Source organism: Diachasma alloeum, unplaced genomic scaffold (genome assembly GCF_001412515.2).
Source record: "Diachasma alloeum isolate Michigan unplaced genomic scaffold, Dall2.0 Dall_scaffold_00359, whole genome shotgun sequence".
NCBI lineage: Eukaryota > Metazoa > Arthropoda > Insecta > Hymenoptera > Braconidae > Diachasma > Diachasma alloeum.
Genome location: NW_021680498.1, coordinates 377449 through 404813, shown reverse-complemented (window position 1 = coordinate 404813; position 27365 = coordinate 377449). Strand labels below are relative to the sequence as shown.

At 36.9% G+C, this 27365-nt stretch overlaps 1 protein-coding gene across 1 annotated transcript in view; it reads left to right on the top strand.

The window, feature by feature from the left end:
• LOC107041215 (dynein heavy chain 2, axonemal) overlaps window positions 1–27365 on the top strand; it is an 81436-nt gene that overhangs the window by 4271 nt on the left and 49800 nt on the right. Inside the window, exons 6-25 of the mRNA XM_015261656.1 lie at window positions 970–1112; window positions 2328–2473; window positions 7843–7936; window positions 9937–10101; window positions 11439–11731; window positions 11816–12067; window positions 13061–13188; window positions 13360–13478; window positions 14706–14820; window positions 15401–15534; window positions 15609–16031; window positions 16452–16603; window positions 17595–17845; window positions 18654–18874; window positions 20272–20386; window positions 20669–20840; window positions 24670–24845; window positions 24935–25097; window positions 26745–26969; window positions 27059–27347. Coding sequence (XP_015117142.1) covers window positions 970–1112; window positions 2328–2473; window positions 7843–7936; window positions 9937–10101; window positions 11439–11731; window positions 11816–12067; window positions 13061–13188; window positions 13360–13478; window positions 14706–14820; window positions 15401–15534; window positions 15609–16031; window positions 16452–16603; window positions 17595–17845; window positions 18654–18874; window positions 20272–20386; window positions 20669–20840; window positions 24670–24845; window positions 24935–25097; window positions 26745–26969; window positions 27059–27347 — 3776 coding nt within the window. The remainder of the gene's footprint in view (window positions 1–969; window positions 1113–2327; window positions 2474–7842; window positions 7937–9936; window positions 10102–11438; window positions 11732–11815; window positions 12068–13060; window positions 13189–13359; window positions 13479–14705; window positions 14821–15400; window positions 15535–15608; window positions 16032–16451; window positions 16604–17594; window positions 17846–18653; window positions 18875–20271; window positions 20387–20668; window positions 20841–24669; window positions 24846–24934; window positions 25098–26744; window positions 26970–27058; window positions 27348–27365) is intronic.

Here is a 27365-nt window from a genome sequence, read left to right as displayed (position 1 = left end):
TTTAAATCTCAAGTCGAGACTTTCAAACGGGTCAAGTAGGGACTTTTCGAAGCCTCAAATGGAGACTTTCAAGTCTCAAATCAAAACCTTCAAAACTCAACTTAAAGAAAAATCTCTCTGTAAAAAGACTTAACTTAGAGCATTCAAAAGTCTCAACAGCTATGAAATAATTAAATTGAGACCTTTGAAATCTTGAAATCAAGTATTACTTTTTGGGTGTTCCCTACATAAAAAGTTAATGGAGTGGATCGCTTCCACATGCCGGTGAGTCATGTAGGAAGTTAGAGCATTTTCCTTGTCGCGTCAAAGTCAAAATTCGAGGGTGAATCATAAAATAACTGCTGCGATTTAAGTCTTACCAGCTCCTGGCATATGATCCAAAGAATCGCCAAAATTAAATTCCACATCGGGAAAAGGTTCATATTGTTCAAAAGAATCTATTTCATTGAGTATTTGGCTCCGGCTGAGGACAACATATCGATGAAAGAAGAGAGGAAGCGGCTCAAATACCAATTCCTCCTATTTGAGCTATCCTTCCTGTATAAAAACTTCAGAGTCAAAGTAGTTCCCTTCATTTTCCATGAGAGAGTAGAGCAGTTCATCATATTTGGGCTCAACATCCCAACTTCTTGACATATTGTCTTCCTATTAACTATCCAGATTCGAAAGGCTGTAATCCTACAGTCCCTCCATCCACTGGGGTCAAATAATTCTGAACTGCAGTAGAACGTACACTCTGGTTGAAAAAACTGCGGTCGCAGAGCAATTAGGAAAAGTGTATCGCTTTGCATACTGGGCGGTCTTCCAGGTGCGGTTCGATCCTCAAGGACTGTTCAGCGATCTCTTTTCAGAGCAATAATGATTGTCATAATAATGATGATCAGTTTCCGTTTGTGAGGCAGTATACTCTTTGCAGGGTGCAATATTATACAAACGGTTTGCACTGGGTTACTTCATTCTTCTTTCCAGCCTTGTCTGATGAAGAAAAATTACTGTTCAAACCTCTGCTCAAAATTCTGGACCGTGAGCTCAGACCAGGGTTGAGTAAACTCACGTGGAACTCCGAATTTATTGATACGTACGTAAAAGGATGCTGTACACATGTGAAAACCGTAAGTTGATAATCATAATTATCAGTCTGTGATTTTTCTGTTGCAATCGGGACTTTTAAATGCGAATTAAAAGGGTTCGAATGAAATTTATACCAAAATGTGCCATAAGCCCCCTGAATAATATATGAAAATGGGGAGTTTAGGTTTTATACTCATATTGTTAATTTGTGGTAAACTGATAAATTTATTTAGTTTAACTTCGAAAATACTGATGAATTGTGTTCAAAGCATCTGATCCGAAAAATAAAGATCAGAAGCCAGTCGCTCGCTTCGCTCGCGCCCAAATTGGGTGCGACTGGTAGGGGTCGGTTGGAGGGGGCGTAACCCATTATGGCTCGAGCCAATAACTGCTCGATTAATTCTCTTTTTTTGCCCATTTGTCAGAAAAAAAAGTTATAAAATTTCGAAAAAATCATTTTTGAATAACTCTACAACCGCTGAGACGATTTCGCTGCAATTTTACTCCAGTCATAGTCATACAAAATCGTATCCACTACGATGAAAGCAAATTAATCCCTTCGTTTCTGCAGGAGAAATTGTCGAATTTGTAAAAAAATCTGAGGCCGGTCGCTCGCTTCGCTCAGTCCTGGGTTGCGCGTGACTAGCGGATGGGTTAGATGGCGTGACCCATTACGGGTCGAACCACTAATTTCCGGTCAATTCCCTTTCTTTGCTCATTCGTCAGAAGAAAAAGTTTTTAAATTACGGTTTGAAAATTGACGTAATTGTGATGTACCGAGTGTCACAAAATTTCCAGAACTCAAGAGGAAAAATTGATTTTTCGCTTCGGATTCAAGAAAAAGTCCCGAAAAATCATTTCGTCTCACTTGTACGTTTTGTCGTGTCATTTTTCCTGAATTTTTTTTTCACGTGAAGCTGACCAGCCTTCAACCATGGGTGTCACTGACCCATTGTCTCCGTCTAGTCGTTGTGACAGACAGATAAACTGGGACTCTGCATTACCGACCGGTTTCAGGACTGGGATTTCCATGGTTCTATCACTACTCGTGCATAAGTATAACTCCTACTCAATTTTAAATTCCTTTATCCGCGGTACAATATTTTTGGAAAAATCAGTAATTCGATTTATACAAGAAACGGCGGTCCACAGCACTATTTATATGGAAACAGATGAGGCTTAGAGGGTGGTCTGTTCGATATAAAATATCTCACAGAAAAAATATAAATGATCACACTCGAAATTTCGTTTTTCAGTTACAGAATTTCCTCGACGTCTACAAAATCTCAAACAGAGCGATACTCAATCTCTGCGAGGACATATGTCTCATGAAGGTTATTGATCTCAAACCAAATTACATCTACACCATTCACGAATTCGCCCACGATCTTCAAACAAACAGGTAACTAAATAAGTAAAGCATTCCCTCCCAGAAAAATTCCCACCCCTCGCAGCATCGGCGAAATTTCCGCACCTCCGGGCGATTGCGAGATAATAACGTAACAATTTTCAATTCTAAGGGAGAAACCGAGCACATTCCTTTCATCATTAACACGCGAATATTTCGAATACCCAATGCATTTCTCATCAGAGCGGAAATTAATTGCAACGTTCGAGGTGCGAGTAAAAAATTTGAGTCAAGTGCTTAATCATAACATAATAATGGGTAAAATCAATACGTACCCAGTGTCACGAGGTGTGGAAGTATCTGCAGAGAGTGTCAACAATCAACAAACGTGACAGTACAAAAATTTCATCCACCAGGGTCCTCCCTAACCTTGAAATAAAATAGAGGGGTTCAGTCACTATTTTCTGCTTCCGCGATGACGAAAAATAATGAAGGACTTTTTTGCAAAAAAAATACTCACAGCTTCCACAGGTTTCTTCAGTCCTCGGTATTCGATCACTGGAGCTTCTCCCATTGATGAACCTCCCACACGTAAGAAATACTGCTTTGTAACGTTCATGATGACGATCCATTTCACTCCACTGTTCGTTAGATACTGGAGAAACTTGTTGAAACACAGGGTAGAATCAGAGATTTTTTTTAAATTGTCTGTTTATACCTGTCTCCCTCCCCACCCTCCACCATTTTGTGCCATTTTTAGGACAGCTATGAAGACAGCAGGGGCAGAAACGTTGGGAGAAATGAATACGATCGATACCGTAGGTAGTGGATGCATAGGATACGCGTGACGCTTATCACACTGTAAGCGTTGTCCTTTCGGGGCTTTATCTCGGGAACTATTTGTCAGAGAAAAAAAATCAGGGGGTTTTTTGGCGACCATTTCGGGAGAATTCATTTTACATAGAGCTTTTTTTCGAGAGAATGCCGCTTCCGTTGGACATGTCGGTTAAAGTAGTACGAGGAAACTCCAGTTGAATCGTGAAGTGTAACGAGGAAAAATAAATTCAAAAAGCCGAAGAAAGATTTTCATACTGAGCACAGAATTTTTAGTCATTTTTCCTCAGTCGGAGATTTTTTAAATTTTCTTCCTGACCTCAGAATTTTCATTTCTTCGGAAGACTCGTTATTTTTGCAGTTCTAGATCAATTATTATCAATAGTACTGGACTGGCGATTGACTAGAAACTCAGAAAGAATGTTTCTATTCATATTAACATTCGTTTGGAATTTATTTCAGATTTTAATCTTCAAAACTTAATTTGTGCTCGTATTACTTTAACTCTTGACGAGAGCGCTCGGTCCCCCACTACCGCGTTATACCGAATCGCTGGGGGAGTGGGGAGTAGGACCCAGTGCCGGCGACACTTCAACCAAGCGCCACAAGAGAAAATTGTAGGATTTTGTGAATCTCTATAATTGAATAACTACAATTTTCTAATATAAATATTTATCGATTCAGTTTCAACTTTCTCTATATGAGGTATTCCATGCTGAATGGGTCAATGGCTGACCCTCAGCCTCTTGGAAATTGATGGCGATTTTCTCCGCGACTGTCTCCCAATTTTTTTTTGATTTTTTCGATAGCCCATTTTACAGCTATAATTTTTCTATTTTTTCATTTTTCCAATAACTCGAGTTACAGTTATCCTATTTTGATTTATCAGGCGTCAAAATATTCCATTTCCCGTAAATTTCTCATTTATGGAACTCATAGTCACAATTCAATTAAACAGAACTCAAACACTTTTGTCAATTCAATAATCCGGGGAGAATAACTATGCGAAAAACTTGTAATTGACTAATTGTTTTGGAAGACCGCAGGGGTGGCGTCTTCCCAGGTTATTCACTACGTCCCTGGTCTGCCGAGAGTGGGGGCACCAGTTCGTGACGTAGCGCACTAATACACGCAACGCCCGAGTGTGATTGGCCGTTCCCCCTCTCAGTTCATCTACAGAGGCTGGTAGGACTCTATCGTAAGAGGGTTAAAATGGTATGAATGAACTCCAGTTGAGTCGTTGAGTGTAACGAGGAAAAATGAATTCAAAAAGTAGCAAAAAACGGTCTATCATTGATAATTTTTCTCTTCAAGTCTAGTCTAATGTTTTTAAGTGTAAAAAATAGATCCATCGAATTTTTTCTTCAATTATTCTTTTAAACAATGTGTCGACATAAGACGCTATTTTAGGCAGGTCGCAACCTAAATTATTTATTACAAAAGTTTGACACCGACGATAATTTTCCTATTGGGCGTAGAATTTTTATTTATTTTTTCCGAGCTTGTGGGATTTTTTACAGATTTTAATCTTCTTCGTAAACACTGTGTAATTTTTGCACTTCTAGATTAATTATTATTAATAAGACTAGACTGCCGATTGAGCACAAACTCAACTAGAATGTTTTTATTCATATCAACTTTCCCTCAGAATTTATTTCCGATTTACTCTTCAAAATATTCAAGCTATGTTTATACAACTTTCAAAGTATTTCGTTGCTATTGACACAAAAATCTGGAGATTCACGCAGAAAAATCTTGAATATCCCTTTTTTTTCGTTCACCCGTGAAATTTAATTCCCTGACGCCTGGACTATTGAGGGGAGAATACTGACAAATGCTAAACGGCCGGGTGGAGGATTGCATGTTCCATCCGAAATGCAGTGAAGAATGCAAAAAATCTGCATCAACAATAATGGTTATGGCTGTCGTAAATGCAAAGTGAATTTCAGATAGAGAGATTGGAAACCGTTGACGCTGTGTCAGAAGAGTTGACTCGTGGAATTACTGAGGAATGGCGAATGAATTTCTTTGTCAAAAAATTGTTCTTCTCCCCAATGAATGAAAACAAGGAAATTCTTGGTCAAAACACTGTCAAAAAATTGGCTTACGTAATGCTCAGATGGCCCCTTGTGATGGGGCTTAAATCTTTATGTGATGCCCTTTGAATATTTCGTAACTTATTAAATTCCAGCATTCCCGAATTCCCCTTTGTGAACCTTTGGGATAGTTTAAAGCCATGGGGAAATCTCTGTTTTTTCGTGAAAAATGGGGCGAGAACGAAATTGCGTTTGTGATTTCGGCGATTAAAAATGAAATAGTGGCGAATTGCTCTTGTTGTCATGTGATCCTCAGAGAAAGCAACCAGTTGGTAAAATTTAACAACTAATTAATTAAAATTCAGAAAAGTTTTTGAATTTCATTCGACAGCCATTTGTTAAATTTTCGATAAATGTTCGGAAATTTTTTAGGCAGTGTCTATTCGCACGCTCCACGGTCAATTTTACCGCGGATTCACGGTAAATTCTCACTCACATCTTGTCTGATATCTCGGCTAGGATTGAGAAGAAGAAATGATTTAATTCAGTCTGTTCATTAGCGAACAAGAAAATCTTTGTGTTTGAAAAAATTGCATTTTTGGACTTTTCGGATCATAGCTAGTCGATATAACAAAAAAAATTCGAAATTTAAATTAGAACAATTACAAAGCTTCCGCACGAAAGCAAAAAATATTGTGTAACATCACCACCTGAACATTCCCGTCGCCCCCTTTCGTCACACAGCGTCACAAACTTCCTGCATATCCAAAATTTATCATTTGTGAATAAGAGATAATGCCCCCATTCTCACTTCAATACATGTATTGAAGTGAGAACGGATGCTGCCACAGACAGTATCATATACGTATGATACTGTCTGTGGCAGCATCCGTTACCAGATGGCACGACCATTGCACAGGATATTTTTCAAGACAGCAATATTGATGTGCTGTGAGAATAGAAATCAGAGGAAATGGAAATGGAAATATTATTGAATGAAGCTTTTTTCATTCGATTTTTCTTTTCTTTTCGTCAATAAAATTAAACAGAAAGTTTTGAAGACATCCGGAAGCCAATGATATCTATTCTTCTTTTCTTTTCATCAAGAAAATTGAACAAAAAAATTAAAATTTGATCGAGGAAATTCTATAAAAAATTTCTCAGTAGAATAAGTTCTATAGAAAAATCAAATTCTATTGACTTTTGTTATAGAATATTTTCTATTGAACATTTCAATGGAATCGGCCAAAACCTAATACAAATTTCAATAGAAATCCAATAGAATTGTCTAACGAATTCGCTGGAATTTTCAATTAAATTTTTTTAAAGATTTTCGGAACTCAACTTGAAATTTTTCTTTGAGGGCAGTTCTAAATCTCAATTTGCGACTTTCAAAAGTCTGAAATTGAGTCGTTTAACAATTTTAAATTGAGACTATCAGAAGTCTCAACTTATAACTGTTAAAAGCCTCAACTTCAAATTTTTTAAAGTCTCAATTTGGAATTATAAGTCTTGAAGTAAAGTTTGTTTTTTCGGTTGCAATTCTTTCAACTGATTCAATCATTCTCTTCTTGCGGACTTCAAAAAAGCCGGAAATAGCAATATTTATTCGTAAATTACAGCCCGGAGAATGCAGGTGTCCATGTTAGACCCTTGTGCATGCAGGTGTTTGGTCACGATGATTCATAGATTGTTCTCCTCGTTTCCACCGTAAAACATGTCCATTCGGAAGCATATTCCTGATTTATTAGCAAAAACGGCTATACTAGAATGAAACAAAAGCAATTACCCCCTTTATTTCCCTGAAAATGGGGAAAAATTGCTCGTGTGAAACTGTCCCTCGAGCTTTTCACATTTTTTCGCCTCTTGATAGGGAAGCTATTGTCATCACTCAAAGGCGCTATTCCTTGGACGAGCGTCTTTGATTAGAGGATCGTATCAGAAACAACTGAACGTTACGTGAAGACCGTGAAAAGCCAATACATTCTCATGTGTAATGTCAATCCGCATTGGAAATATGAGCCCTTTCATCTTTGCACCCTCGCTTCCTGTTTGCGGGAAGCTACGGCGATGCAGTCGATTTCTTATTCTCACACGGAGAAAAATTTTTGATAAAAATTATCCTACCGTTATAAATGTGTCATGAGTCATCGTTTCCTCATTTCTATCCTGAAATTTAGTGAAAATTAATATATGATGATCAAATTTTATTCTACGTTAGAGAAATTTTATCCTGATAAAAATAAAAATTATCGTGCCGGTAGATTAAAAATTACTGTATCGGTAGGATGAAATTTATTATGCGTCAGGATAAAATTTCTCTAACGTAGAATAAAATTTGATCATCATATATTAATTTTCACTAAATTTCAGGATAGAAATGAGGAAACGATGACTCATGATACACTTTTATGGAACGGTAGGATAATTTTTATCAAAAATCTCTCTCCGTCCATGTATCCAAAAGAATTGGCAGAGAACCTTACTGATACGTTCTGACGATGGGCATCAATAAACATAAACCTGTTTTCATATGAATGTATTTTGTTTCAGGGACAAAGTTTTCCGGATGATCCAATCTAAATACCACGGGATCACTCAATACATATCGACGGTTTATGAAGGATTTCGATCGGCAATTGATGAAGTACGTTTGAATCCTAATGGAAGGGAGAAATGAGTTATTACTTATTCATATCCCATTACCCAAAACAACAAGATTTATTCTGAGACTTGTTGTTTTGGTTTTTGAGCATTTTTCGAGCTTGTTTTCTGTTGTGATCTCAAATGGATATTTTTGAAAGTCTCTGTTGGATTTCATAGAACGAAATAGATTCAAAAGTCAACCTCTGCACAGCTCGACAGATTTTAGTGTCACCACATAAAATTCTTCAGACTGAGGTTCTTAAAACTGTGTTTATATTACGTGGCGACCACACGGGGGCGACTACGAATAGTAGGAGCAAAACATAGAACAAAGGACAAAGAGCAAATGCGCTCCAAGTGGTCCAATATACTCGTCCTTATTTTTCTGGAGTTAGTCTTCGACAGCCGGAGTTAGAGTAAAGATTGAGATGCGTCTTCACAGTCAAATTAAATTCACAAAGTTATTAATTCGATCCAACCCTTAAATCCAATAGTCTCTATTTGAAATATTTGGAAATCTCAATTTGAGACTCAACAGTCTCAAGTTAAGACTCCGCAAATCAAGTCGAGACTTCTATTAAAAATTTCAGCTCGAGATTTCCAAAAGTCTTAACTCATTGAACAGCTCACGTCACAAAACGTATCGGCGTGACAAGAGTAGGGAGGCCCTCCATATATTAGGACGCCACAGGAAATATATTTATTCTGATAATTAGAAAATCATCCAATCAAACATCTAATTACTCCTCCTACCCAAATTGTATGATACGAACACTTTGCTGAGTATTTTTTCTTTATTCTTCTTCCGCTGAAGAATCTGCTGAAACATCTTGTATATAAAATGTAAATACTAGGTTGAAGGCCCTCAGGCGATGGTGAGGCGCAAGTTTCTTGTAACGAAAACTGTTAAAAATGGAAATAAAAAAATATTCTGACAAGAGAATGGTCTGAAATTAAAACAACAACACCGAAATAACAAGCTATTGGACCTAATTTCCCAGCGATGATAGCGAACTTACGTTCTGTGCGTTACCACTACCGCAATATCAACACGGAGAAAAAAGTTGGAGAAAAATTATTAAATAATAATAATAATTATTGCATCCGTGCAATTGCACTTGTACAAAGGGGTGAGCGCATGGCTCTAGTACATCAGTTTCCAGCCCTTTAGAAATAATTTATAGAAATAATCACATAGATTTCAAATGTTTTATAATTAACCCTCGAGTGGTCGCACCTCTCCACCGAACGTATCTGATCGCGCGTTGAGCGCAACGGCGTCGCGTTATTTTACGATTCCGTGACAAAAAAAAATTGAAGAAAATCACTTATTTCTCGTTCACAGGGGAATTTCGAACCTTCAATGAATAGAAAATAGCGATCTAAGAGAAGAATAGTCATTAGATAAATCTAGAACTCGATTTCATTTGGTGGAAAGCTTTGAAATTTTAAGGTTAAACACGGGAAATTTCGGCGAGTCGAGTTTTCAAAAGATTGTAATAATTCAATGGCGCAAGTATGGCTCAAAAAAAAAATCTCAATTCATTTGATATAATTGAAAGTAGAAATTCAATTTTATTTTTATTTTTCACTCAAAGTTTTGTGTGAAAAGAAATAAAAAATCAACGGCGCTAGGCTCATAGCGCGATCACTGGAGGATTAACTACCACTTGGAAACTACCACTTGAAATAATTAATAACGGAATTTTCAAACAGGATATTCAACTCCGTCTATCTGTGATAGGCTGTCGCATGCGTACGATGCGTGCGGTTAGCACTTGGCGAAGCGCCGCTACCGCACCTCCGAGTAGTCGTTCATTGCCAGTAGCTTAATTTGCCTTGAACCAGTATGATTACTTCTCATTCGATCCGATTCTTCAATTCGATATCATAAAGTTTGCGAGTGAAAATAGTTTTTAGTTTGAGGATGTCTGCACTCTCGACACTAGCTTAGAATACTGGGTCTAATCTCTTTCAGTATCTCTTGTGCTTTCGTTCAAGGGTACTACAGCGTGGAAGATTTATCTCATCAACTTAGATAAACTGCTGGAAGAAGCCATCAAATTTTGCTTGAAGGAGTCAATGATTAGGATGTACCACCTCCTGCACGGAACGACTGGAACATCTCCGGTTTTCCATATTGAGGCTGACCTCATTGATAAGAAAGTCAGTTATCACTAGTATCTCATTCTCTACATTCATCGTATGATCTCTTGGAAAGTCTAGAATTCGGATGTAAGAGCTGATAACGCAAGTACATTGTAGCAATACAATGTTTACTGACAAGTGAAATTTTACTTATGAGGTGTTCACATAAATTGAAACAGAATTTTTTCTGAAAAATGCTTTTTAACACGGGCTCTTATGAGAATTCGGGAAAAAAATATTAAAAATCGAAAAAAAGTTGCCATATTCCTGAAATTTTGCAGTTGGGTGAAGCTTTCATGGCGGAACATAAAAAAAAAAATCATCGTGGCCTAGGAGAATTGTTTAGAAGAGATAATTAAAAAACTCAGGAAAAATCGGAACTCTGCGTGTGCAACTTGGAATGACAACGTCGAGGTTAGGAATCGTGGAGGGTAAGCGCGGCAAATACGAATGGAGTTGTAACGATACATCTCACTATGGGAAGGCACGGCACAACGTTGTCACTTTTTCTATCCATATTAATTATTTTCCAATTACCCAAAAGAGAATAATAATTGTTTTAATTTTCAAATTTTTCAAAAAATCGGCTGTCCCACGATAACTAAAAAAAATATTCTGAATTGATTGAATGATGGCTTAAAAAAATTGTTTGGATGCTCTTTTGATCGAGTCCGAAGATGAAGGCGACAGCAATAATAATTATTTTGATTTATACAAAAATTCGCAAAATTTTTGTGTTTTTGGAAAATCGGAATTCCGGGGATATCTCGAGATATGATGCTTCAATTGAATTCAATTATAGTTTAAAATGTTAGTTTCAATTTTATACTATCGAAGTTGAACGATAATTACAACAGCTATATCTGTTGATTTTATTTTTACGATGATTTTTGCAAATTTCGAATTCTCCATCATATATTAATAATAATCGACAACAATGGCCTAAACCCGGTGTATGTAGACGACAAACCTGTGGAATGCAGAGCCGATAAAACCAATTTCAATAACTGGGAGAGCGTTGAACGAAAATATAAACACCGAAACGTGAATAGGAAATATAGCTCCTGAAGTAAATGCCACATAGCCCATGACGCAACAAAGGGGCGAGGGGAGTGATAGGACCGCAAAAAACACAATCGATTGTGTGAAAGAAAGGGATAATAAGAATGATAGCATTCAGCTAAGTTGAAAAGCTAATACAATTGTTTAAAAATGAATCTCATTCAATTTAATAACATAAAATAAACAATTAATTATATACCGTAGAAGAAAATGATATGCAAAATGACTCTTCGTTATCAGCTCACATCCGGGTCAAACTCGAAAGAATGTACCAGCTAATTGCTATTTTGCAGATTAATTTCGTACCTTCCCTGTACGAAATAACGGAGATGATCGGAGATATGACTAGTCATCTTCTAGAACCTCTAAAGAGAAATATGCCAAGACTGAGAGACTTGTTCTCTTTTTCTGGAAACGACATGAAAGATCTCCATGAAACTCTGACTCAAGACCAACATTTTCATAAGCTTCAAGAAAAACTAAACAACGAAGTATCATATTGTACCCAACACATTCAGCAGTATCTGAAGTCTTGGGAATCTTTCGCAGACATATGGGAAGTGAACAGAGATATGTTCATAACGAGGTTCTCTTCTTGTCATGCACATTTAATGAGGATAATTCCCCTCGAATCCAATTCGACGGCTTTCAATTTAAAATGTCATTACAGATACGAAAAACTCAATCCTACAGTAGCTTCATTTGACGCTGACATCGGACGATACACTGAAGTTGCAAATAATGTGAAAATGCAGGAAACAGTGACTACCGTACATTTTCTCGATATCAATTCCGATCGTCTGAAGGCTGCTATTATAAAACACTGTTCGCTATGGCAGCAAAAACTGACACGCCTCCTCCTCCACATAACTCAGATGACGCTCGATGGATTGTATAAATATATAGCAGAAAATTCAGAGAAGTAAATAGAAAATATCTGAATTACTCGAGGGCTTTGATCGCACGATCAACACCTTCAATGTCTCGCACACAAAAATTGAATTCTAGCATATGAAAATTGAATTCTATTGAGATAGTGATCAAGCATTATTTAGCTGTAACAATGCCAATTCAATGAAATTCTAGAGTGAACATCAATCTTCCTCTTTGAAAAACATTAACGCTGTTGAAATGAAACAATAATCGGTGTCAATGAATCGACGAAACGTCACGTTAAACAGAATTTATGATTTCCAATTTTTATAAAATCGCCATCGTCCATAATTTTTTAATCTCAAATGAAAAGGACCTGTTAGTGATGAAAAAATAAAAACTGGTTTTCAATTCGGTAACATCCTACTACAGTATCAATATGTGCCTTTCAAATAAGGACTGTTTCAAATAAGTGCTATTCTGACGGCGCGCTCCGGCGGGAGAATAGACGACTGCGAGATGATAGAATCACTCATGAGTGTGACAAATTTTTGCCACCAGCTTTGAAGCTACTTTGAGCTTCGACATATCCTGAGGGTAGCCTAGGAGGGTTATTTGGAGACGAAAATTTTTTTCTCGAGCGATTTGTTAAGATTTCATTCATCAACAAAACAAAAATCTACCGGAAATCGCCTTCAAAAATGGACGTGATGGCAATCGATTGGGCATTTAATGCCATCATCCCTCCGCCTTGAATGGGAAAGGGCGTATGATCTCTCTGGCTGTCATTTTTTCTTGATAACTCGTAAACAAAGCGTCTGAGACAAAATTTCATGTCAGTTTTCGTCTCCAAGTAACCCCCTGAGCTACCCTCACTGATCTGTTTTGGGACACCATGCAGACAGCAAAAATTATGTTCATTTTGATCGTTATCCTGCCCTACGGGTCTGTTTACGTATTACGCTAATGTAATTAGAGCAAAACGGAAAATGAAATACTCTCGCCGTAAGGTATACCCATCGACATCTTTCCAATTTCTTAGAGTGAAAACAGAGCCGAGGAATCTCGCGGAGATGCAAGCTATGTTACGCCTTCTCGACAGACTGAAAACAGAAATTCATCCCAAGGAAGAAGAATTCCCCAAGCTCCAGGAACAGTACCAGACACTAGGTAAATCCCTGAGGGGAATTAAAGAGTAGCAATCGATGGCATTGCCCGGAGGAATTACAGATGCAAAGTCCCCGAGTGATTGCTGGAGTTTCGCTATGTATTATCAAGCTCATTAACACATTATCTCATCATATTCACTGTTCTATAACTTGGTCTTTGTGAAATGCCTAGTGAAATATGAAATTCCCATGACGCTGGAATTCAAAAGAAGGATGCACGGTGTGACAAGATATTGGGCACAATATCTCACGTTGCTTTCTACCTCCGAGGTTACAATTGAAGAAAATAAGGTAAAATGTCCACTTTTCATAACCTTTCATATCGAGAATGATGACAACATGCCTGTTCGATGTTGCAAGTTTAACCCTCTGGGGGGCTATTCTCGAGTTGGGTGAAGACACTTTCACATGCGAAAGCCGATGTTTCACTTCTCTTTCTCATGTGAATATTTTTCGTCCGCGAATTTCAATATTCACACCCCATTTCGTCCGTCGTGACTCACACACCGCTTCGTCCGTCGTCTTTGGAACACATCCGAGAGTAGATATCTCTGTAAATTATCCGCTTTTGCAAACCATAACAAGAGCCACATTTTTTGTTAAAGTGATTAATGAAAAACAAAGGTGTTACGTCATAAATATATTATTATATGCATCGAAACATTGGAGGTGCATTAAAAATTCATGACAGCAATGAATACTTGAAGATTCCCGAGTCGAGGATTTGGTTCTGATTGGACGTACGCAGGTCTTTCAAGATCTCTCCAGAGCTAGATTGACCTGGTAAGTCCTGACTAGTCCTGCGACGTACTTTTCCGGAGACCTTTCGAATCCTCAGCTCTTTTCGGTCCTGAGAAGTCCTCCTCTATGCTACCGAGGCCGCGGGATTTTACAAGGGGGTGGAGGGGAAGGCATGTATGCGGAGGGTTGAAATTTGTAGCCAACGAGGAGACTGGGTTGCAGAATATATTTTAGCCATCCTCATCCCCCCGTTTGCAGATGGTGTTTAAATAAAAAATAGTGAACGTTGATTCTGTATTTATTGACCGCCTGATACAAATGAAACCCTCCGAGGTGAGAGAAAAGACGAAAAAAAATTTCATTTTCACGTGGGTCAAGGGTCAGGGTGAAAGTCGATTTTCGCAAAAACTGAATTTTTTCAGGAAGTGAAGGTTGATTCTGTACTTTCTAACGATTCTGATGCAAATGAAACCCCCGAAGGCGCGACAAATGTCGAAATGAAAATTTTTTTTTCACCCGGCGCCAAAGGGTCAGATTTTCGGTTTTTCCAGGGGGAAAGTCGACTTTTGCCAAAATCGAATCCAACTATTTAAGCGACGGGCTATCCAGAACGGAGTGAAAACGGAAAAAGTTTAGAAATTTAGAAATTTTTAAAAAAATTTTGTGCTCGCAAAATTTTTAGTCCTGACCCGGCAAAGTTCAGGAGAGTGTGAAGAGTCTTCATAATTTCTCCGGGTGGAGACAGAAAAAATAGTCATTAATTTTTGCTTTCTGTAGGAGTTGTTCAAGAATAAACTCTTGGAGGAAGCCGCAACATTCACGGCAGATGCAACTGGATTACTAGCGAAATTTCACGATAATGGACCATTTGATTCTGTTTGGAGAACTACAGGTGCGCTTAATCCACTCTGTTATTACGTCTTTGTTCCGACATGTCTTGTCTGCTAATGTAAATAGTATGGTTTTCCTGAATTACGATTTTCTCATGTATCGCCTTGAGGACATTGATCGTGTCTCAACTGATATTTTTTTATGGATTGTTGACTGCAAAGTCATATTCGCCAGACATTTGAGATTTAACAGTTTCAAATTGAGACTTTTAACAGCTTTAAGGTCAGACTTTGCGAAATCTGAAATCGACGCGGACGGAAAAAATTATATTTAAAAAAATATATAAAAAATATTTCAAATTGGCCCAATTTATATAAAAAAAATATATAAAATATATGTTTAATTGTTAAACATATATTTAACAATTTTGCGTTTTTATTGTTAATTTAATTATTATTCTTATGTAAAAAAATAGATAAAATATATGGTTTATATATTTTTTTATGGCAGGATACTGTCGAAACTCTCAACTTGAGAATTTCAGGGTTCAAATTAAGCCTTTGAAATCTTAAAATGAAGTGTCATTATTTTGGTGTACCTATATCTATTTCGTCGGGTGTCGACGTATTTTTATTGCACAGATGCTCTTGCTTGGTTGGAAGACTTTCGATGCCAGGTTGAACAACTGAAGCATACAGGGCATGAGTTGAACGAGAACCTCAAGATATTTGGCGTCATTTTGCCCGACTCACGGGAAATTGCCAAAGTAGAAATGGTACTAAATTCCCCAGGAATGACAAAAAATAATTGCTGAACAATTATTACAGTAGTGTCTACTCCATGTTTCAGGATCTATCAGCAATTGAGATAGCCTGGCAATTGACAAAAGAATGGGACGATATCTGGGTACATTACGAGACGAGCAATTTCTGGACCCTCGAAATCGAGGAAATAGAGACGGTCGCCAATAATCTATTTCGCAAATTCACGAAACTCTCGCGAGAATTTAAGGAGAGAGGCTGGAAAATTGCGGAGCAGTCTCGATTGCGAGTCGATAGATTCCGCAGAACTCTTCCATTAATGAATGATCTGAAAAATTCGGCGATGCGCGATCGTCATTGGGCTAAAGTTAAATCAATAGTTAATCACGATTTTGAACAAGATTCGGAGGATTTCACGCTCCACGCTATTTTGGAAATGCAAATGTATGACTTTGCCGAACAGATTAATGACATTTCGAATGCTGCGTCTATGGAATTGATGATAGAAATGGTAAAAAATAGTGCATTGTTAACATAATTAGCAGGGGTTATATTAATTAATTAGTAGTTGATCAATTAATAACAATAATTAATAATTAATCGTAATATCATTATTAATAATATTATTAATTGATAATATTAATAATAATAATCAGTTAATAGTTAGTTAATTAATTAGAAGTGGTTCAATTGCGTGCGGACAACAGGAAAAATAATGAAAATTCTGTCTAAATAACTGAACAATTGCTATGACAATTTTACACAATATTCAATCGATCGCGAGTTATATAGTGAGAGAAAGGGCAAGATATTTTCATCATTCGTTCGTGAGAAGTTAACGTAATATCATTGAATTGGTGAATTTGGCTTTAATCAAATTAATGAACAAGTTTGATTTTCTATTGACTTGTTCTGTTGATCAAATTAAAAGGGTTTAAAGAACATCTCTACCTCCTGGGAATGCCGGACCCTCGAAATGTCACCGTACAAAAATCGAGGGATTTTCACACTGCGATCGGTAGACGAAGTAGTTCAGACCTTGGAGGAACATCTAGTTCAGCTGTCCGCCATGAAGTCAACAAGGTAAGTAAAATACTATCTGAGATTTCAGCTCGGGGTTACGAATCGGGTGGCTCAGTGATTTTCAAAATGGGATGATTTCCTGCGATTTCGGGAATAATTTTCGAGGGGCTATTCACAGCCGAATTGGGTGACACCGCGATTACAAAATGTAATCGATTACCCAGGATTACGGGACTGATTACACTGATTACCATTGCCTATGTGATAACCGTGATTACCAAGAGCACAGAATTACATGATTACAAATGATTTCGTCGATTACATTCTGTGATTACCAAACATCTGTAATCATTGAAATCACAAAAAATGGCCTCTTATTGAATATGAATTGATGGAATAATTAATTATTAGAACCTGCAAAGAAATGAGGAAGGAGGGGCGGGGATTAGAACAGAGGAATGCGGTCTCCATCACTCCATCTAAAAATTTGGGCATTTATAAGTGCTATCAGCAAAATAAATTTACTGAATATCTACCATTGACGGGGAATGAAACTTACCAGGAGATAATTCAGAGATAATTCAGTCGTTGGTTCTCCAGAATAAGAAATTTTAACTCTGTTGAATCAATTTTCTACGGACAAATGCTCTGTGCAAAACGCATTGGCTATGCAAGGTTCTGAACCATAAACATCTGGGATTCCAAGAAAAATTGATCCAGGGATCTCTGAGACTTACTGTTGGTAGAACTGACGCGCTCGAAAATTCAAAAACAAAATTCACGGTCTCACTAGGAGCAACTACGAAAGATTACACTGATTACAAATGATTACAGTGATTACAAATGATTACCACTTGATTACCAAAACTTGATTACAAATATGGTAATCATGTGATTACAATGATTACATTGATTTCGCTGGGATTACAATTAATTACATCAGCGAGTGACACCACGATTACGCCTGGGAATAGCCCCTCCAGAACTGGAATTCGCTCCACGATTAGTCGATTTGTTTAGTGATTTTTCTCCAACTTTTGTCTCCGTCCAGCTTTGTTGAGCCATTCACAATGGAAGTTGATTACTGGGAAAAATCTTTGTCAACTGTTGGCGAAGTAATTGAGACTGTCCTCCTAGTGCAAAAACAGTTCACCTATTTGGATAGCATTTTCAACTCAGAAGACATAAGGAAACAGCTACCAAAGGAAACCGATGACTTTGACAAATCTACTGCAACATGGAAAACCATCACTTCTCGTATGGCGCACGCGAGGGGAGTTCTCGAGGCTTGTCTCCAGCCTGGTAAAGAAGATTATCATATACTGAGACCTATTTTTCTTTGAGAAACGCGTATCTGCTGCAATCAAGGAACTTATGGCTGGAAAATTTTGAAGAGTGAAATCTCTTCAACTGAGGAAGAGAAGAAAAGGTTCTGGGTTTCAAAATGACATTAAACTACACGGCTCTTCACGTATGACAAAATCCTATAGAAAACCTTAACAAATTCGCTAGAAAATTCTATTGGAATTCTTTAGAAATGTTATGGGGATTCTATTAAAATTCTGGAGAATTCTCGTTGAAATTCTATTGTTATTTGCGCAGATTCCAATTCCTGTTTGAATTTTTCTCTTAAGATTTTTTCTAGTAAAACTATTGAAAGAAAAGCGAAAAAAATTAGGAAATTCGATACATTTCCGGAATTACTGGGTTGAAGGTGAAAGTATATAGCTCTTATGAACGCAATGTATTAAATTTTATTTTTTTTTCAAATCGTTTTATCGAAAAAACGGTATTTTTGAAAAAAAAATTCTTTAAAAAAATGTTTTTAATTTTCTTATAAAAAAAAATGTATTTCTCATCAGAAATTCTCTTAGAATCAATGAAAACTAGTTTCGCAGTCTGAAACTCGGAATATTTTCACTCAAAAACCACTTCCCTTGGTTGGAGAAGTCGCTTTCTTGCTACAAACTAATTTCTCATCATGAGATACTTTACTCCTGAAGATATTTATGCTACAAGTCTCTCGATTAAAGCAGAGATTCACTGCTCAACCACCATTTCTTCTCACAGCATAAATAATTACTTCACAATCATGTCTTTTCCATCTCAGAAAATCTCCTCAAGATATTGAAAAAATCGAGTCTCAAACTTGAGTCCATTGAGCATGCCTTGGAGAGATACCTAGAAACAAAAAGACACGCATTTCCGCGCTTCTACTTCATCTCCAACGAGGATTTGCTGGAAATTCTGGCAAATTCAAAATACCCCGATCTCATTCAACCTCACATAAAGAAGTTATTCGACAACATAAAGTATTTGAAATTATCAAAGGTACGTATCACTCAAGAGAAGTTAAGGGGAGGCGTCACTATTAAAAATTAAAAATTAAAAATTTCAAGTTCCACTGAAATTTCGGGAAACCTTGTCATTGAAAAATCAAATATTTCATTGATTTTCTGTTCAAATGATCTGGAAATCGATAAAATACTTGATTTTTCAGTTCAATTGTTCTGTGAAAATTCCACCGAAAAAAAAGTATTTCTCACCAGTACCGACCGGTACTTTGGGGAAGTTCACTTTTGAAAAGTTCGAAAAATTCTCGTCCGAACTACATTTTGTGTCCTTGGGTGAAGTACCACATCTGCCGATCGAGTAGAAATGGCACTGGGAGGAAGTAGTATCACTAAAAGTAATAAAAGTAATTAGAACTTACAATTACTATACAAAAATTACTATACAAAAGTAATTTTTCAACTTCTCTCAAGTACTTTTAGGACTTAATTTCAGTACTTCCAATTGATTACTTTATTGAGAAAAGTGAATATCATTACCGGATAGAAAGGGCTTTCTTACGCATTTTTGTAAATAGAAATGTTCAGCAGAAGATATTTTGGAGGGAAAAACCAATAGATTGCGATTTTTATGGATGCTTTCGAGAATTATTGGTGTTTTCCACCCTGCAAAATTTAAGTTTTGTTGAGGTTTCTACGTTTTATGTTGTTATCAACATTTAAAAGGCTTCGAAAAATTGTTTTCAATTTCTTTCCATTTTATTACTCGCAAAAAGGGAATTATTTGAATTATTGAATTGTTGACGAAATTCGGTTTTTAGAAGAGCTGGAAAAACATTTTTGAATTCTTAAACTCAACTTATATGGAGTTTATTTGGTACTTTTGGAAAGATCCAGCCAGGTACTCAGTACAAGTAATTTTTTTACTTGTACCAAGTAACAAAATACTTGTGACAAGTACTGAGGCACTTCTCACCAGTACACAGGTACTTGACGCATGACACTTGCATCAAGTTGTTTTGTAACTTCGAGGAAAAACAAAAATGTGCCTTTTCCCCAGAAACCCGTTGGTACTGGGTGCAAGTACTTTTTCTACTGATCAAAAGTAATTAGTTTTAGGTGTTAGAAAAATTCGGAAAATTCAGGGAAAAACTGAAAATTCGTGGCATTTTACTTTTGAATATTCATGTTCCACAAAATTCAATCAAGTTGTGAAATTTCCATCTCACTCCCACCGGACACTCATGAATTTCTGTGAATTCTGCGTAAAACTTGAAATTTCATAACCATTTTTTCCCTAAATCCAATTCAATGTCACTCTCATGAGCTTTACTGTAACACCTTCAAAAAATTTCTAACTATTTAAATTCCTCATAGTAGTGTCCCTTAATTGATTGCCAATCCATCCATAGCGCGATTTAATCATTTCGTTTACAGTCAGTAGCAGGCAGACACCTAGCAGAGGGAATGCTGTCTGCTGAGAGTGAATACGTAGAATTCCTCGAGCCAGTAATATTGGAAGGACAGGTGGAGTGTTGGCTTTGTCAAGTGGGTAAGTGGAACGTGATTTTACTTTTCTCCCGAGCGCCTGACTATTCTCTTGTTTCTCAGTGATTCATTTCGATCGCCCGCTCAAATACTGAGCTTTTGTATCTCTCGATACAAAAAAAAGCACAAGAGTAAATGCATTCTTTCCCTTTCACGGAATCATCCTCCCTTTTTTTTCACTCTTCTCGGCTCGTTCTTTATTTTGTCTCCCCCTCCGTAAATTTGGTTCGATCTTGAACGAGAGCTCATTCCCGAAGGAAACAAGATTACGTCTTTTTCGTTCCAGAAACGAGAATGCGAGACTGCCTCAGGCATGTTCTGCGACACTGTCGTGTAGCGCTTCGAAAAATCTTGGGTAAACGAGACAAGTGGGTGAAGGAGTGGCCGAGTCAGCCAGGAATAACGTCCACTCAGATACAGTGGACGAGTGACTGTACCAAAGCACTTCTACGTTCCAAGTGAGTATAGCACCATAAAATTCAACGATAGAATACTGAGATGAGAGATAGAGCGATGGTGATGATTTAAGCAAGCCAGACGTGGTTACTCTAATAAGAAGAATTTTGCATACTCCACGCTCACGTCCGTTCTATCTCACTCTCACTTTTGCACCTCTCTTACTCGTTTGCATATACTAACCATAGCCGTGAATATTTTGAGTTGAATCCCTGTCACATCCCTGGATGGAATATAAGATAAAGTATTTTTTACTGCCAATGGTGAGAAAAAATTATGTAACTAGGCAGATCCACTAATTCTGCGGGTGAAATGTTGCCGGGAAAAATTGGGGGCGAAAGAGAGAATGTGTATGGAAACATTTGATTGAAAAAATCGGTGAATTGATTCACAATGTGAATAATAATAGTAATGATGATGAAATGTAATGGTTATCAAACTGAAAAATCAATTATTTGAAATAGCAATAATTCTGGTCAGTAAAATATAATAATTTTTTTTTAGTAAAGAATTATTGCTTTGTTTTGCGTGCTATAAATTGCGGATTATGACGTTATCGTTGGTTACCAAAGAGTATTTTTTGGTAAATTACAGTTTATTACTGCAAATTGAAAGAAGAATTTTATGAAAGTTGTGGAAGATAGTCTTTTGTCGTTCAAATCAAGTGAATCGTGTTGAAAAAGAAATGATTGTATTTCAAAGATAATCTTTTATTTTTGGAATAGCTGGGCTTTTCTTCGATCAAAAATTATAAGTTGTCAAAGAGTTTTTTCCCATTCAAATAAAATTGATTATGGAGTTTGAAAAATTATTATTTTTCATTCAGTGATAATTTGGTTTTTCTGCTGTGGGGAGGGGGGCGTCGCCCCCCAACGGGGGGGGCTTCGCCCCCCTGGCCTCACTCGCCTCCGACTCGTGCACTATTCTGTAGAATTTCCTCGACTCAAATTTTCCAAGTTTTTTTGTTTTTTCTCGAAAGGAAATTCTATAGAAAATATCTCACCAGAATAAGTTGTATAAAGAAATCGAATTCTATTTGACTTTTTGTATAGAATAGAATATTTTTCTATCAAATAGAGTAAAAATTCGAATATGAGAATTAATCTATTTATTAATCTCATTCTATGAATTTTTTTGTTCGAATACATTCTCGTCTATCGTGTCGACAAATATAATTCTTTCGCATTATTCTCCTTCATTTTTTCATTAAGCTGCAAATAATCTAACCTGTTATCTTTTATTTACTAATTCCATTTATCTGAGGAAATCGGCAGAAAATGGGTTCATGCGAGTGGCAGAAATTGCAACTGATGCCTCTGAATATGGCAGAATCGGGGGCTTCAGGCGATTCATTAACTGCGAATTAATTCTCTTATTCGTTCCCTTTGCTGTCTGAACAATGATTTAGTTCCTAATTAGCAGTCTTCATTTGAATAACAGAATCATTTGTTTATTTTACAAAAACTGTGCATTAGATATCGACGAAAACGCAAATAAAAATCAATTTCGAGATTGAACAAGAGCTTCGTTACAAGCTAGTTGAACGAGCCCATTTATTTATTTTATTTGAACCCATTTATAGTTCATGGAAAATATTTTTTAAAAACATTTTATCCCTGGGGATTAAATGCACCTCGGAAGAAATTTTTGGCAAGACATTGTTATTTACGCGATGACTCCATTTACGCAGCCGTTGCAACATTCTATGTTGAATTGGAAATACAATGGCGTTTTAAATTATACTCTTATAAACGGTAGTTATTCTTAATATCTAGTCCCTGTATCTAGCTCCAAAATTTATATCACCCGTTAAAGTGGTCTTCTCTGCGGTTTATTACCGTTTTCTTGAGAGATTTCTCAAGTGCGGCATACGAGAAGATGGAAGAGATCAAGAACAGGGCCGCCCAAGTGATCCCAACTGCACTAGAAAATGCTGAACGCATAGAAAATTTATGGAGAAAAGAGAGTTTTGATTTCCAGGGACTCGTCACTGATTTTTGGAGTGTGTCACCGATTATCAGTGATAGTGGATAGTGACTAGAGTGATCATGATCATCGGTGATCAGAGATAGGCATATTCATAAATTATAATTGGAATTAATTTCATAAATACTCAAGCAAGTAATAGAACTTGACAATTTTTCAATTATTAAATTAATCAGCAATTAAATATTCAAATTCCGAATTATTTTACCAATCAATAATCGAATTCGGAAGGTTGACGATTATTTGGATAATTTCTAATACTTTTTAGGAAATTTCCAATTATTTACTTGATAGTTATTTGAAAATTTAAATTATCAGTTATTTTACTATTTTTTAAATTTTAATGATAAATGAATGATTTCAATTATTTTAAGGGAAAAATTCTGTTAATTTTACTAAAATAATGATTGATGCCGATCCCTGTCGGTGATTTTTATTATATCATTGAAATTTGGTGATAGGCTCCGAAAAATTGAAGACGGATCTCTGAAAATTAGTGAGACTGCTTTGACAATTCAGTAGCGAAGCGGTAAAACAATTTGAATTGACTCGAGACAGAGATATTTTTGTAATAACCTTTTTTGTAGAGCGGATTAAGATCTACAAAAAAGGGTATGACAAAAATTTGCGATCTGCGTTGGATCCAGAGGTATTCATAGAAAACTGACCAATAGTCAAAATCGACTTAAGGATGTTTAACCTATCGAGTGGAACACTCAGTGGAAAATAAAAATAAAATTGACTAAATAAATCATTCATGTTACAAATTATTTTTCCCATCAAATTAGAAGTGTTATGGCGTACTTTTCCGGTCTCAAAAACAATAATTAAAGAAAATGTTCATAGATAATGGAGAACTTATGGCTGCAGTGGTAACAGTCGAACTTTGATCGGGCAACACCGCACGCTTCGGCTAGTAGTGGGGTTGTAACAGTGAGATGAATGTTTGTGTGTGTTATACGTGTCCATATGCTTCCAGCACTGAATTATCGTCACCGACTTTACCGACCTCGATCAGCTGTTGTGCGGTGTTGTCGCGTTGCTCGACTCGTAATGGCGGTCAATTTTTTTTTAGAGGAATTCGAAAATCAATCGAAGATATCACGCCTATATGGCCCGGTCCCCTACTTGTTCTCGCCGGCGATAGATTCTCCATAGTCTAAAGTAAATGGCTTGTGGTTTTTTTTCAATATCTTGAGTGTCTAACCCATGCAACATCTCGATCAAAGTTCACACGGTCACGTTTCCTCCCTAAGCGTAATGTTACAAGAAGTGATTTTCAGAAATTAATTTCTCACTAGGATGCCCCGATGGAAGGATTAAGATTATTACTAACGTGTGACTCAAATATAAACCTGACATATGAGACAATATCAAAATTATGGTGAATACTGTGGGTTTTGGCTAAACATTCTTAACCCTCGATCACTCGCTCGACGAGCGCGGTACAGTCCGTTTCGTTTTTTATATTTTAGCGCCTTTCTCGACACTGTCGATTTAAAATAAATAAATTGGCAATTCGATTTAAAAAAAACATTCATTTGAAATAAATAAATTGTTTGTTTAATACAACTATATCCTTTTTCTTGAAACAAGTAAACAAGTTTATTCATTTGTAACAAAAAAATTCTTAAAACAATTGAAAAATTTCGGATGAAAATTTTTGTAAAAAGACTCAATATATTTTTGCAATAAAAACTTTCAATCTCCGCACACGCTTCGCATGTTTAACACACAAAATCCTTCTTTAATAATTTTAACCGAATGATTTTTTTGGCGCAAGTAAGGCTGTTATTCTCTCAATGTACGTTCCACACGACTATCTAATTTCCCCCGATGCAACAGACTTATGGACTCGAAGAAACCGCTGAAAAAATTGAAAGCCAAGCAAAATCAAGCCCTAGTCTTATACTCCGACGCCCTTCGCCGTAATCTCGATCGGCTGCAGCGTATAAAGTACAAAGCAATTGTGGTCATCGAAATTCATGCACGTGACGTGATCGAGAAGATGTACAAGAACGGTTAGTTGATCTTCACGCCCATATCGCCACCAGCTCCTATATTCTCCGTGTTCCGTGGGTCAATAACAATCACAGCTTTTTTGTTCCAGGTTGTAAAGATGTGTCAGCGTTTGAGTGGCTATCTCAGTTACGATTCTACTGGGATAGGGATATTGATGACTGTGTGGTCAGGCAAACCAACACTCACTTCAGATACGGCTACGAATACCTTGGCAATACTGAGCGTTTAGTTATCACCCCGCTGACTGATCGGTATTCGGATTGTTGTACGAATAAAAAAATTGGCGAAAAGTCTCATATTCACTGAGTATCGATTTAATCCCGATAAAAGGCGAAAAATGCTTGAACTCTACTCTAATTTATTGGTTTACTAGTGCGGACCATAAATTCAGACGGGTGCATGCGACGGGACAATTTGTTTCACGAAAACGCGATTGAGAGTTTTGCATAGTCTTTAGTATCGAGCTTTATCGGACATTCACTTAGTGGATTGCCAATCCCTCTAGATTCTTTTCTTGAGAATGGCTCGCTTCATGGAATAAAGAATCGTATAAAGTTCAGGGGTGCTGTTTTGGGAACAGATTTATGCCACCGCTCTCGCGACGATATTCAGTGATTAATGGGCATCAATGGTGATAGGATATCTCGAGCGAGTGGAGAGAGTAAGGGGGTTCTCATGAGTCCAATCGTCCTGCGTCGAATTTTCATGAAGCTTGCCTAACAAACGAGTGAGAATTGAATGTTTTGATAAAAATTATCCTACCGTTCTATGAAATTGTATCATGAGTCGTCGTTTCCTCATTTCTTTCCCGAAATTTAGTGAACGTTAATATATGACGACAGAATTTTATTCTACGTTACAGACATTTTATCCTGACGCATAATAAATTTTACACTACCGGTACAGTAATTTTTACTCTACCGGCACGGTAATTTTTATTTTTATCAGGATAAAATTTCTCTTACGTAGAATAAAATTTGATCATCATATATTAATTTTTACTAAATTTCGAGATAGAAATGAGGAAACAATGACTTACGATACACTTTTATAGAATGGTAGGATAATTTTTATCAACAATTCCTCTCCGTGTATGAAACATGAATAAACGAATCATAATTGACCAAATTATTTACGCGGAGGGAAGAGTTGGATGAAAATTACCTCGAAAATCGGAAAATGGAAACCATTTTTCATGGGACGCTGAATATCCATGTTGCATTTTTCAAAGGGTATATTCAATGGATGCATGAGCCGTATTGAATATTCAGAGCCTCGATAAAGGAAATTTTTCATTTATCTAGAATATTTGAAATGAATTTTTATTTTTCCTGTCTTTCCCGTCTGTTGTCTCTTCATTTAACAGATATTTCCCACATACTCGTGAAATTCGCGCACGAAAAAATTTTATGGAAAAAATCCCAGCGAATTTGTTGCACTGAGAGAAATATCGTCATAATATCACAAAACTATTAGACTAATTTCTTGCACCAAATATCTCACGCACGACGATCGTACACCCAAAAAAAATTACTTTTGATCACTAGAAAAAGGACTTGTAGCCAGTACCAAGGGGTTTCTGGGAGAAAAGGCACATTTTTGTACTTCCTGAAAGTTACAAAACAACTTGATGCAAGAATCATGCGTCAAGTACCTGTCTACTGGTGAGAAGTACCTCAGTACTTGTCACAAGTACTCTTGTTACTTGGGACAAGTAAAAAAATTACTTGTACTGAGTACCTGGCTGGTTCTTTTCAAAAGTACCAAATAAACTCAATATAAGTTGAGTATAAGAACTTAAAAATGTTTTCGAGCAGATAAAAGTTTCCGGGGGTGCCCACTTAAATTAAATCATCCCAATTATAACGAACAATGAAAAAATTCCGATATCCATCTAGGTGCTACATCACATTAACAACGGCCCTCCATCTCTATCGCGGTGGCAGTCCGAAAGGACCAGCTGGTACTGGAAAAACAGAAACTGTGAAGGATCTTGGTAAAGCGCTGGGCTTCAATGTGATTGTTCAAAATTGCTCAGAGGGCCTTGACTACAAAAGCATGGGGAGACTATTCTCTGGTTTAGCGCAGACCGGCGCTTGGGGCTGCTTCGACGAGTTCAACAGGTTGTGCTTAGTGAAATAATATTCATAATATGAATTCCATCGGAAGTGCACCAGTTAATTTCTCCTCATATTTATTCTCCCATTCGCAGAATCAATGTTGAGGTGTTATCAGTTGTTGCACAACAGATCCTCTCGATTTTATCCGCCCTTTCGCAAAAGTTATCCGAATTTGTCTTCGAAGGCTTCAATATTGGCCTGAAGCCTACCTGTGGTATATTCATCACAATGAATCCAGGGTATGCAGGTCGAACTGAACTCCCGGATAACTTAAAGTCAATGTTTCGACCGATATCCATGATGCGACCGGACAGCAGTATGATCGCGGAAATCAATTTGTTCGGTGAGGGGTTCCGAAATACTAGAGTACTGGCCAAAAAGGTAATATTGCAGGCGCTT